The 12,359-nt window shown below is 40.1% G+C and overlaps 2 protein-coding genes across 6 annotated transcripts in view; both read left to right on the top strand.

Annotated features, from left to right (window-relative positions):
- The window catches only part of ldb2a (LIM domain binding 2a), a 108,762-nt gene extending 105,990 nt beyond the window's left edge, over positions 1-2,772 (top strand). For all 4 annotated transcript variants that reach the window (XM_024383139.2, XM_024383140.2, XM_024383141.2 and 1 more), the window contains exon 9: positions 1,252-2,772. In XM_024383139.2, coding sequence (XP_024238907.1) covers positions 1,252-1,482 — 231 coding nt within the window. In that variant the 3' untranslated portion in view covers positions 1,483-2,772. The remainder of the gene's footprint in view (positions 1-1,251) is intronic.
- A 4,370-nt stretch (positions 2,773-7,142) lies between these two features.
- Positions 7,143-12,359, top strand: part of tapt1a (transmembrane anterior posterior transformation 1a) — a 29,247-nt gene continuing 24,030 nt past the window's right edge. Inside the window, exons 1-2 of one of the 2 annotated variants that reach the window (XM_024383143.2) lie at positions 7,143-7,381; positions 12,014-12,144. In XM_024383143.2, coding sequence (XP_024238911.2) covers positions 7,189-7,381; positions 12,014-12,144 — 324 coding nt within the window. In that variant the 5' untranslated portion in view covers positions 7,143-7,188. The remainder of the gene's footprint in view (positions 7,382-12,013; positions 12,145-12,359) is intronic. The other variant, XM_042303167.1, reaches the window with a different exon arrangement.

Here is a 12,359-nt window from a genome sequence, read left to right on the forward strand (position 1 = left end):
GCTTCACAGAGTTCAAGTAACAGACACATCGCAACATCAACTGTTCAGAAGAGGCTGCGTGAATCAGGCCTTCATGCTCGAATTGCTTCAAAGAAACCACTACTAAAGGATAGCAATAATAAGAAGAGACTTGCTTGGGCTAAGAAACACAAGCAATGGACATTAGACCGTGGAAATCTGTCCTTTGGTCTGATGAGTCCAAATTTGAGATTTTTGGTTCCAACTGCCGTGTCTTTGTGAGACGCAGAGTAGGTCAACGGATGATCGCCGCATGTGTGGTTACCACCGTGAAGCATAGAGGAGGAGGTGTGATGGTGTGGGGGTGCTTTGCTGGTAACACTGTCTGTGATTTATTTAGAATTCAAGGCACACTTAACCAGTATGGCTATCACAGCACTCTGCAGCGATACACCATCCCATCTGGTTTGTGCTTAGCGGGACTATCATTTGTTTTTCAACAGGACAATGACCCAAAGCACAGCTCCAGGCTGTGTAAGGGCTATTTGACCAAGGAAAGTGATGGAGTGCTGCATCAGATGACCTGGCCTCCACAATCACCCGACCTCAACCCAATTGAGATGGTTTGGGATGAGTTGGACCGCAGAGAGAAGGAAAAGTAGCCAACAAGTGCTGAGCATATGTGGGAACTCCTTCAAGACTGTTGGAAAAGCATTGCTCATGAAGCTGGTTGAGAGAATGCCAAGAGTGTGCAAAGCTGTCATCAAGGCAAAGGGTGGCTACTTTGAAGAATCTACAATCTATTTTGTTTGGTTTAACACTTTTTTGGTTACTACATGATTCCATATGCATCATGTCATAGTTTTGATGTCTTCATTATTATTCTACAATGTAGAAAATAGTAAAATTAAAGAAAACCCCTTGAATGAGTTTGTGCTTCCAAATGTTTGACTGGTACTGTCATACAATCAATATGGGTGGCAGGGTGGCCTAGTGGTTAGAGTGTTGGACTAGTAACCGGAAAGTTGCAAGTTCAAATCCCTAAGCTGACAAGGTACAAATCTGTCTTCTTCCCCTGAACAGGCAGTTAACCCACTGTTCCTAGGCTGTCATTGAAAATAAGAATTTGTTCTTAACTGACTTGCCTAGTTAAATAAAGGTAAAAAAATATATATATATTATCAATTCTACATATATTATCTCTCAGAATGTCATGCATTTCTCACAGATGCAGCAATGTGTCATTAAACATTTCTGACCTTAATGTCTGGCCCTTAACCTCTCTCCTTTCAGGACGTGATGGTGGTTGGTGAGCCCACCCTGATGGGCGGGGAGTTCGGGGACGAGGACGAGCGTCTGATCACACGTCTGGAGAACACGCAGTACGACGCTACCAACGGATTGGACGACGAGGATGACTTCAACGGCTCGCCAGCACTCGGCAACAACAGCCCGTGGGGCAGCAAGCCGCTCAACAACCAGGACAGCAAGGCCGAGAGCACAGCGCCTCAGTCGTCACAGTAGAACACACAGAGACCAAGGCCACCAAGAGCACAGTCAGTGCCCCCACCTTCATATGTCTGCTTAGCTGACATTTAACTTCAATGGTTGAATGTTACTATTTTGGACATATTCTAATGAGACCATGTTGCCCTCACAGTAAAACAAAGAGGGAAAATAATTATTAAAAAAACTGTACCTATTTGGCACAGTAGGGCGGCGCCCTCTAAAACCTCACATTGTACTGAATTGAACCCTGTTGGCAATTTTTTTCACGTCGTGGTCAACGGTGTCACTGTCACTCATCATGATCGATCATCTCCACCAAATACCAGAACAATTCTTCTCCGACTTCACTGTAACATCGAGGAGCGAGACAGAGAACTGAATAACATTGCACAGCAATATCCATACGAATAACACTGCTTTTTCACCTAAATACATACAGGTTGTATGCATTGCAATGATGACGTAAACAATACTGGGTTTTCTTTTTCAATTTTTCCTAGAATTCCTCTGTTTGGATTTGGTGGGAATTCACAGTGTTAGGAGAGTTGGGATAGCTCTGGGAATGACAATGCAGGTGTATATATGAATTGTCCCTCTTGGACACCTTCTCAGTCCTTGAGCTTTAACTGTAGTGCGATTCTGTGGTTGTTGCCCTTTTGACCTTTGATTTGCACGTTGCAACACCTCTGGGACAGTTGACAGGGGAAGTCAAAACAAAACATCAAAAACAAAATGGCTCCTTTAAGGGCATCAGCCTCAATCAGAACTAACCGGCAAGGTTTATACTCAGCCCATATAGAGCCACCAAACTGCATCCGCGATGGCCGAGACGTCGCCGTCTTGAGCTTTTGCCTTTTTATTGAAATTTAATTTGGCTGTTGGTTTGTTTACAGTTGTTTTTTGTTGGATTTTCAATGAAAAGGAAAGTGACTCTGTTTCACCTTTAATTAAGGACAGCTTCAAGTGGGGAGACACGTGTTCCATGATTACTTTTCCAGAATTACTGCATCAGCGCCAATTGTTATTTCATGCAAACCTGTTTGATTGTGTTTGTAGTCTATTGGTGTTCTTTTGCTTCTCCCCAAAATACTTTACAATCATGTTTGTACTTTGCCAATCAGTAGGCCTTTCACATTTGGAATTTGTTCTTTCCCTTTAATGACCTACTCCCAAACTGATGTTTAAAGTTTTTTCCTGCATGATTTAGTTTTGTTTGTTTGATATACAGTACCAGTCAAACGTTTGGACACGCGTACTCATTCAAGGGTTTTTCTTTATTTTGACTATTTCTACATTGGAGAATAATAGTGAAGATATCAAAACTATGAAATAACACATGGAATCACGTAGTAACCAACAAAGTGTTAAACAAATCAAAATATATTTTAGATTCTTCAAAGTAGCCACCCTTTGCCTTGATGACAGCTTTGCACAGTCTTGGCATTCTCTCAACCAGCTTCATGAGGTAGTCACCTGGAATGCATTTCAATTAACAGGTGTGCCTTGTTAAAAGTACTTAAAAAATGTCTTTCCTCCTTAATGCGTTTGAGCCAATCCGTTGTGTTGTGACAAGGTAAGGGTGGTAGACAGAAGATAGCCATACTTGGTAAAATACCAAATATATATTATGGGATGAACAGCTCAAATAAGCAAAGAGAAATGACAGTCCATCATTGCTTTAAGACATGAAGGTCAGTCAATACAGAACATTTTAAGAACTTTGAAAGTTTCTTCAAGTGCCGTCGCAAAAACCATCAAGCGCTATGATGAAACTGGCTCTCATGAGGACCGCCACAGGAAAGGAAGACCCAGAGTTACCTCTGCTGCAGAGGATAAGTTCATTAGCGTTACCAGCCTCAGAAATTGCAGGCCAAATAAATGCTTCACAGAGCTCAAGTAACAGACACATCTCAACATCAACTGTTCATAGGATGCTGCGTGAATCAGACCTTCATGGACGAATTGCTGAAAAGAACCCACTACTAAAGGACACCAATAAGAAGAAGAGACTTGCTTGGGCTAAGAAACATGAGTAATGGACATTGGACCAGTTGAAATCTGTACTTTGGTCTGATGAGTCCAAATTTGGGATTTTAGTTTCCAACCGCTGTGTCTTTGTGAGACGCAGATTAGAACGGATGGCTATTTGACCAAGAAGGAGAGTGATGGAGAGCTGCATCAGATGACCTGGCCTCCACAATCACCCCACCTCAACCCAAAGCAGACAACAAGTGCTCAGCATATGTGGGAACTCCTTCAAGACTGTTTTGAAAAGCATTCCAGGTGAAGCTGGTTGAGAGAATACCAAGAGTGTGCAAAGGGTGTCTATTTGAAGAATCTAAAATATATTTTGATAAAACACTTTTTTCATTACTACATGATTCCATATGTGTTATTTAATAGTTTTGATGTCTTCGCTATTATTCTACAATGTAGAAAATAGTAAAATAAAGAAAAATCCTTGAATGAGTAGGTGTGTCCAAACTTTTGACTGGTACTGTACTGTACAGTACAGGGAGGCAGGTAGCCATGGTGGTTAGAGCGTTGGGCCAGTAACTGAAAGGTTGCTGGATCAAATCCTCGAGCTGACAAGGTAAAAATCTGTCGTTCTGCCCCTGAACAAGGCAGTTAACCCACTGTTCCTTGGTAGGCCATCATTGTAAATAAGAATTTGTTCTTAACTGACTTGCCTAGTTAAATAAAGGATAAATAAATAAATACATTATATTATGTACCTTTTTGTGACACAGCCATTTTATTCATCAGTTTGGGAACACTGTTACAAGGTTTCTAGCTCTGTAACATAGAGAATGATAGAGACCGTTTTACCAGGAGCAGCGCCATTGAGGCCTTCCAGCTTCCTTCATTTGAAAGTAGTCAAAGTAGTCAACTAGGTATGGATTTCTATGGGTTGTAGCCTCAATGGGTTGCTCATGCTGTCACAGATTCTATAATGGCACAGATATAAGGATGAGTCCTCTAACTAGCTCTGTGCTCTGTAAATAGAGGTGTGAACTACAATTTTATCCATATAAGATTAGCCACCATTCTGAAACCATTTTGTACTGTACATGGCAGCTGTTTCGACAAGCTTTTTGATTTGTATGAGTTTCACATTTCTATAGGGCATTTTGGATTCTGGTTGTTTGTCTGACCGATTTCTGCTGCTATAAGCAGCACATTTATTGTTTTGTTTATATCCAGTCATTTATTTAATGCAGAAGTCATATGTTAAACAACATTTTAGTCTCAATGGAGAGATATTAAAGATATACTGAACAAAAATATAACAACAACATGTGAAGTGTTGGTCCCATGTTTCATGAGCTGAAACAAAAGATTCCAGAAATTTTCCATACACACAAAAAGCTTATTTCTCTCCAATTTTGTGCACAAATTTGTTTACATCCCTATTAGTAAGCATTTCTCCTTTGCCAAGATAATCCCTCCACCTGACAGGTGTGGCATTTCAAGAAGCTGATTAAACAGCATGATCATTACACAGGTGCACCTTGTGTTGGAGAAAATAAAGGCCACAAAAATTTGTCACACAACCCAATGCCACAGATGTCTCAAGTTTTGAGGGAGCGTGCAATTGGCATGCTGTCTGCAGGAATGTGCACCAGAGCTGTTGCCAGAGAATTTAATGTTAATTTCTCTACCATAAGCCACCTCCAATGTAGTTTTAGAGAATTTGGCAGAACGTCCAACCGTCCTCACAACCGCAGACTACGTGTAACCACGCCAGCCCAGGACCTCCACATCCGGCTTCTTCACCTGCGGGATCATCTGAGACCAACCACCCAAACTGAGGAGTATTTCTGTCTTGTAATAAAGCCCTTTCGTGGGGAAAACTCATTCGGATTGGCTGGGCCTGGCTCCCCAGTGGGTGGGCCTATGCCTCCTAGACCCACACATAGCTGCGCCCCTGCCTAGTCATGTGAAATCTATAGATTAGGGTCTAATTCATTTCTTTCAAAAATACTGATTTACTTATATGAACTGTAACTTAGTAAAATCGTTGAAATGTTTGCATGTTACATACATGTTTTCGTTCAGTATACATAATTTTTGCAAATTATTGAGCAAAAACCAGCATACTCAAGGCCCTACAGAAATGCAGTTTTAAAACCCCTCCTTTAGTGTTACCAGTTGTTCTTTGACTATGATTCCCCCCTGATCTCCTCTAGTCTACTCTTCTGTTGGATTTAGTTTCTTAAAGGCAAGAAGACAACGTTTGGATCTTTTGTGTATTTATTTGTGCATTTGTAAGGAAGCTAACACATTTCTGAATAGGTTTGAACCTGGTATTATTAGAACTCTGCACAATTTGTACATTATATCGCAGAGATGTTTTGTGTCATATCTGATGTCTGGTATGTATGCTTTGCCATTATGTGTGCCAATAAACCGTGCTTAAAGATTGTTTCCGATTGGGTTTCTGCAGAAATTGTATGGATTACTGTGCATTCTGTGTTCATGCATGTCTGTTTCTCCATTAATCTGTTTTCATATACCTTTATTCTAGTCTGTCTGTTCTCGTATCAATAGGTAGCCAATACGATATGATGGTACTACAGTGTAACTGTGCTGTATCCTTATGTATTTCCAATGTGACAGATTGATGGACAATAACCTATTTTAAGACCAATTTCTAATGTGGCTCATGTCAGCCACACCTTCTTAGATCCTTGATCAATATAATGAGTTATTTAGGTTCATGGGGTCAACTGGTTCATCAATTCATTTGTTTATCTTTGAACAGGAATCAAGACAGAAATCAATCATTCAGGCATTAGTTACTAAAGGCAGCGAAGCAGCATGATATCAAGGGTGCGTTCGTAAATTCACTATGGCTATCTACTCCAATTTCAGAACACTCTCGTCTGTGTGCCAGAGCGCTAAATAACTGATGAATTTACTAACGCTCGACACCCGTTGTATATGACCGGTGACAGTAGACATCGGCAAAAAATATTAATTCAATAATTCAACAGCCTAACCAGCTCTCTGCTAGGGTGAGTAAAATGGTCAGAGTGAGGTGTTCTTTCATTTATGTCTGGAAGTAGCTAACAAGCTGGCTAACTTTAGCCAGTTAGCTTGGGTGCTTGACTACCGTTGTGAGGTCAGAATGCTCGGATCAACCCTACTCCTCTGCCAGAGCGTCCTGCGTGCGCTCTGAACGCTCCAAAAGCGAAATGCTCTGAATTTACAAATGGACAATCTGACAATGTTCTGAATTTACAAACGCCCAGAGCACACTCTGAGCACGAGCTGCCACTCCAGAGGGAATTTACAAACGCACCCCAAGTGTGAACTATTTGGATGGGTCTTTGTTGCCATCTTGTGGTTTTGAAAGAACATTGATTATCCAAATAGAATATTCCTATTTGGTTTGAAAGTCACATCAAAATGTTATTATTCCCATTGATTGAATATTGCGGTTAAATTAATTGAGATTTAATTGAAATTGTCACCTTATTTTTTTTTGCAAAAGCCTATGATTATGTGATACTTATTTTGGATAAAGCAAAATATTACAAATCACATACCCGTTGTACATATGTGTGGTGAATTTTGTGGGTCTATAATCGGTGTGGATAATGTTTGTTTGATAAATATCTATATGTTTGTATATTTTATGAATCAATCCCTCCGTGAGAAAGTGATGACGTTGCGTTGGTCTCTGAATGTTGCTACCAGCGCGGCGGCATAGTGAAGATGGCGGACTTGTTGGGGACCGGGCCGTCAGATGAAAAAGAAACCGAAAATGAGGACAAGAAGGAGGGGAAACGGCCATGGGATGACATACCAAAGTCGGAGAAAATCGTTAGAACTCCAGATTTGGCGGAAACATTGGGCTTTTACGATATGAACGCTGTCAGACAAGAGCAACGTGAACGCGAAAACTCAGGTGGGTTTCCCTGGATCTCTTGCGCAGATCAAAGCGGTATCGTTTAGCTATAATTTTATCTGACCTCTTTAATATGTATATTAATTATGCATTGGAAGCTGACGATCACATTTAAAGCATTGTAAAATGCATGTTATAGTGGCACAACAATTTTCTGTTATCGTTGGGCTGTCCGGACAGAATGCACAACCAATTGGATTGTCTAGCTGTCAAGCGGTGTTGTTGTCATAGCTAACAAGCTGATTTGCAAGATTGTTTGTCAATAGAGGCTTTCAGTTAGGCTTTCTCACCTTCATATTAGTAGCCCGTGACAAACATATTTATGCTAACTGATCATTACAAATATTTGTCATTTAGCGACTAAATACTTACGACGTTTTAATTCCTGGTAATTTGCTTGCATGTCACGAACCGCGCCAAGGCACGAGACGTCTACGTTAACTTACCCCATTCATAGACGCTAAATACCTTTAGTACATTATTGGGCTAGCCTACGTGGAGGGGGCAACAGTCACTGAAGTCGGCATAGACCCTACTAGCTAGCAAGATAGTGAACTACAGTACCTAGCATTAGGTAGCTACGTTCTTTGCTTAGCACAGGTTAATGTTTCTCTAGCTAACGTTACCTATAAAGTCAATGTTTGGGCTAACGTTAGCTTGCTGCCTTTTCTTTTTGCGTGCATCAATGCATACTGTAACTGTAGGGCGCCGAGTTACTACACAAAGTTGTGGAATCCGGCCAATGTAGACAATTATTTCTGTTGGAAATCATCTTTGCTTTCAATATATCATGTTTGACAGGTTCTCACTATTTCCAAACGACTGGAAAATATTTCAATACTGTATGGGGTCATTTCGGGTAACGCCCTCAAGTCAATGTAAAAAGGGGGTCGGGGTCTTTGCTTCACATCAACAAACAAGAACAGTCTCTGCTCACTCATGTGAGACTGTTTTAAATTCTGCATGAATTCTACTGTTATGTATATTTAACAGCACAGCAGACTCGTAGTTCCTATACTCCAAAACTTCATAAGTGGGATGTTGCCATTGTAGCTCAAAGTTTTCCTCATACCAAAAGTCATATCTAGCAAGTGTATTAGATAATCCATTAGGGTTACATTGGCCTTCAAATTCAGTTGGTATTGTCTAGAAGGAATACAGCTATTGTCAAGATTTACTTTTCATAGCAGGTTTAGGAGAAATTACACAGCAGGTTAGGAGAAATAACGTAGTAGGTTAGGAGAAATAGGTTAGGGTTAGCTAAAATATTTGTAAAAAATTATACTTTTGATGTCAATTTGAGAAAAGCTGCATCCATTCTAAACATGAGCAATTCTGTTGGTTCCTGTCCTATGTTTATTTTATTTTTTAATTGAACTTTTATTTAACTAGGCAAGTCAGTTTTACAATGACAGCCTATACAGTGGAAATTATAGCATGTCAATCTTGGTGGAGCAAAAAAAAAGTGGGGTGCATGCCAGCAAAGCCACCACACAACACAAAACAATACATTAATTGCACTATAACGGTGACAAACAGTGCCCACAAACGGCCTACATAAAGCTGTCCCAACATCTTAACACTGCTACACCTACACATCAGCGTTGCCTCTTCCAGCGAAAAACAGTTAAAGCAGCCTCATTTACTGCCTTTAAAAAAACATAGCTGATATGGCTGACTTGCTCAAACAAATGTGGTTTCTGATGACAATTGAGATGTACAAACTATGGCATAAGAGGACGACAAGCGGATAAGAGGCAATCCGTAATTTTGATTAAGACATTAATAATGAGCGAGCTAGGACGGACGTAGTATATATATATATATATATATATTAATAAATTACCTTTATTTTACTAGGCAAGTCAGTTAAGAACAAATTCTTATTTTCAATGACGGCCTAGGAACAGTGGGTTAACTGCCTGTTCAGGGGCAGAACGACAGATTTTGTACCTTGTCAGCTCGGGGGTTTGAACTTGCAACCTTCCGGTTATTAGTCTGTTTGTATGCTACCCTAACTATTTGTTTAGCACATTTTAAATGTATTGTGACAGAATTCAAAACACGGGCTGTTCTTACAGTGTTCTCCCTGTACACCAAGTCAGAACTGTAGGATAAATAAAGGGGCATATAAGCAGACAATGAAACCTCTTACAATATTCAATCAATACTCTCCAAAACAAGTTATAGGCTACATGTGCACCACCAAGTCAGAACAGTAGGCGAAATTAAGAAGGGTAAATAGACAAAATTATTAGGGTGAGGCACATGGTCTACTAACATCTTACAACACAACATACACTTAAGTATTACTTTCTTAGCTACAGTATACATATCTCCCAGTCATATTACATAATTTATGCAGCAGCATACAATACATTTTTGGACGCCACTTGTTGTGCTGTGCTGACTTGAACAGGAAGGTGGTGTGGCGGTCCTTCGTGGGAAAATGTTGTCATCAAAGTCTGGCATTTTCTGAATTTATGGTGCTTTCAAAACAACTGGGAACTCTTGAGAACCCCCCAAAAAAAAAAAAAAAAACAACAAAAAAACAAGGTCGAATCATGACGACCTCATTGATCTTCAGGTCGTAGCTCTAGAAAGAGGCAGGATATACAATTCCAAGTTGGATGACCGTTCAAAATGTATTTTCCCAGTCGGAGCTCGTTTATTCCCAGCTTCCCAGTTGTCTTGAACTTACTGAAGTCAAGTTTTTGCAATTCCGAGTTAAGTTGTTTTGAGCGCGGCACAAATCATGCTTCATGCACAGCAAGGCCAATGTTGAATGTTTATCATTTTAAACTTGGAAAAGAGCCCCTTAATCCCAGATTTGGGACCTCTCAGCCACTCCACTGAATAGCAGGCTAGTGTTTGCTTTGCAATGCTTGCAGTTAGCCACTGTCACTGATTTCTTCCAAACCACTCATTGTTGAATTTGCGATTTCCAACTTGTTGTGTAATGTTTATGTCCAATGGCCGATGAGCACTGATACATTTTATCTATAACTTCTCTTCATAAGACAAGGATTAAAAAGGATTTGCCAGATTGTTGACTTGATTCATGATGTTGACTGCTAGCTAAGAGTTGAAAGTATGATTTTGACATGATCAGTCCAATCAAAGTTATTGTAGATATATTGTGATTTGATGTCATTTTGTCTGTGGCCAATGACCTTGAGCCTTCTTGGATGGGCACTTCCAATGTAACTCTATGGCAGCACCCAATTTTCTAGCTCTACCTTTAGACTTGGCGGTGACGTAGTGTCCCCATGAGTGACAGAACACTGAGCCAATCACGGTGCAACGCTCTGTATTTTCTGCTGGCTTACCTCACCACCACAGAAAGCACTGAGCTAGGCTGAAACACCTGCCTTTTGGAGCTGCCTTACTCAAGAAAACAAAAAAGAGACCATTTGTATGCGGATTTATTAACTCAATGATATACACTACCATTCAGAAGTTTGGGGTCACTTAGAAATGTCCTTGTTTTTGAAAGAAAAGCAATTTTTTTGTCCATTAAAATAACATCAAATTGATCAGAAATACAGTGTAGACATTGTTAATGTTGTAAAAAATGACTGTTGTAGCTTGAAATGGTTGATTTTAAAAACTTTTTTTTATTTTTTAAATGGAATATCTACATAGGTGTACAGAGGCCCATTATCAGCAACCATCACTCCTGTGTTCCAATGGCACGTTGTGTTAGCTAATCCAAGTTTATCATTTTAAAAGGCTTCTCTGCCTAGAAGGCCATCATCTTGGGGTCGCCTCTTCATTGTTGACATTGAGACTGGTGTTTTGCGGGTACTATTTAATGAAGCTGGCAGTTGAGGACTTGTGAGGCGTCTGTTTCTCAAACTAGACACTCTAATGTACTTGTTCTTTTGCTCAGTTGTGCACTGGGGCTTCCTCCTCTTTCTATTCTGGTTAGAGACCGTTTGCACTTTTCTGTGAAGGGAGTAGTACACAGCATTGTACAACATGTTCAGTTTCTTGGCAATTTCTCGCATGGAATAGCCTTCATAGATATTCCATTAAAAATCAGCCATTTCCAACTACAATAGTCACTTACAGCATTAACAATATATTAACACTATTTCTGATCAATTTGATATTATTTTAATGGACAAAAAAGTTGCTTCTCTTTCAAAAACAAGGACATTTCTAAGTGACTCCAAACTTTTGATCGTTAGTGTAATATATATACATCTTTTTACATTTTTTGCAAACTGATATGTGACACATATTAATGCCAAAAAAACATGCAAAACAGGCAAGCCCCTGTTTTGTATTTAATTATTTTTTTTGCCAAAAATATTGGGCTCAAAACATGTGGGGCTCTGCCCTGAATGACGGGTCGCCACCAGTCCTATATGAATGGTTAGGCTACTTTGTCTTATTTAGGCAATGATTGGTGTGTCATTCTTTCTTTCATTTTCAAAAGAGAAATTTCCTTTCCCTCACATTTTCATTCATGATATATTTTGTTTTCTGTGTCAGAGCTTCCCACAGTTAGAACACTGCCATGTATTTTGGCCATTATGTTGATCACCAGGAGCGTGAACAGTGACTGTGGAGGGACAATAGCCATGTGGTAACAGAACGCTAAGTGTTGTCATAATGTTTTTCCAGATCCGTCGCTGGCACGCTTCCTGTGTGCTGAGCTGACCCGGGGCTACTTCCTGGAGCACAACGAAGCAAAATACACGGAGCGCAGAGAGAGAGTGTACACATGCATGCGCATTCCCAGAGAACTGGAAAAGGTAGGTACAGTAGAGGCCCCTGGGAACCACACGCACAGATAACCACACAAAAAGGACAATTCAACAGTGTTTGTTTAGCATTGCCCTTGGTAATGTTCTGGAGCATCTGGTATTTCCAGTGAAATTAATATTCAAATTTTGTATTAATATTCATATCGGTCGCAGTTGTAAATGAGAACTTGTTCTCAACTAGCCTACCTGGTTAAATAAAGGTG

Source organism: Oncorhynchus tshawytscha, linkage group LG21 (genome assembly GCF_018296145.1).
Source record: "Oncorhynchus tshawytscha isolate Ot180627B linkage group LG21, Otsh_v2.0, whole genome shotgun sequence".
NCBI classification, from domain to species: Eukaryota; Metazoa; Chordata; class Actinopteri; order Salmoniformes; family Salmonidae; genus Oncorhynchus; species Oncorhynchus tshawytscha.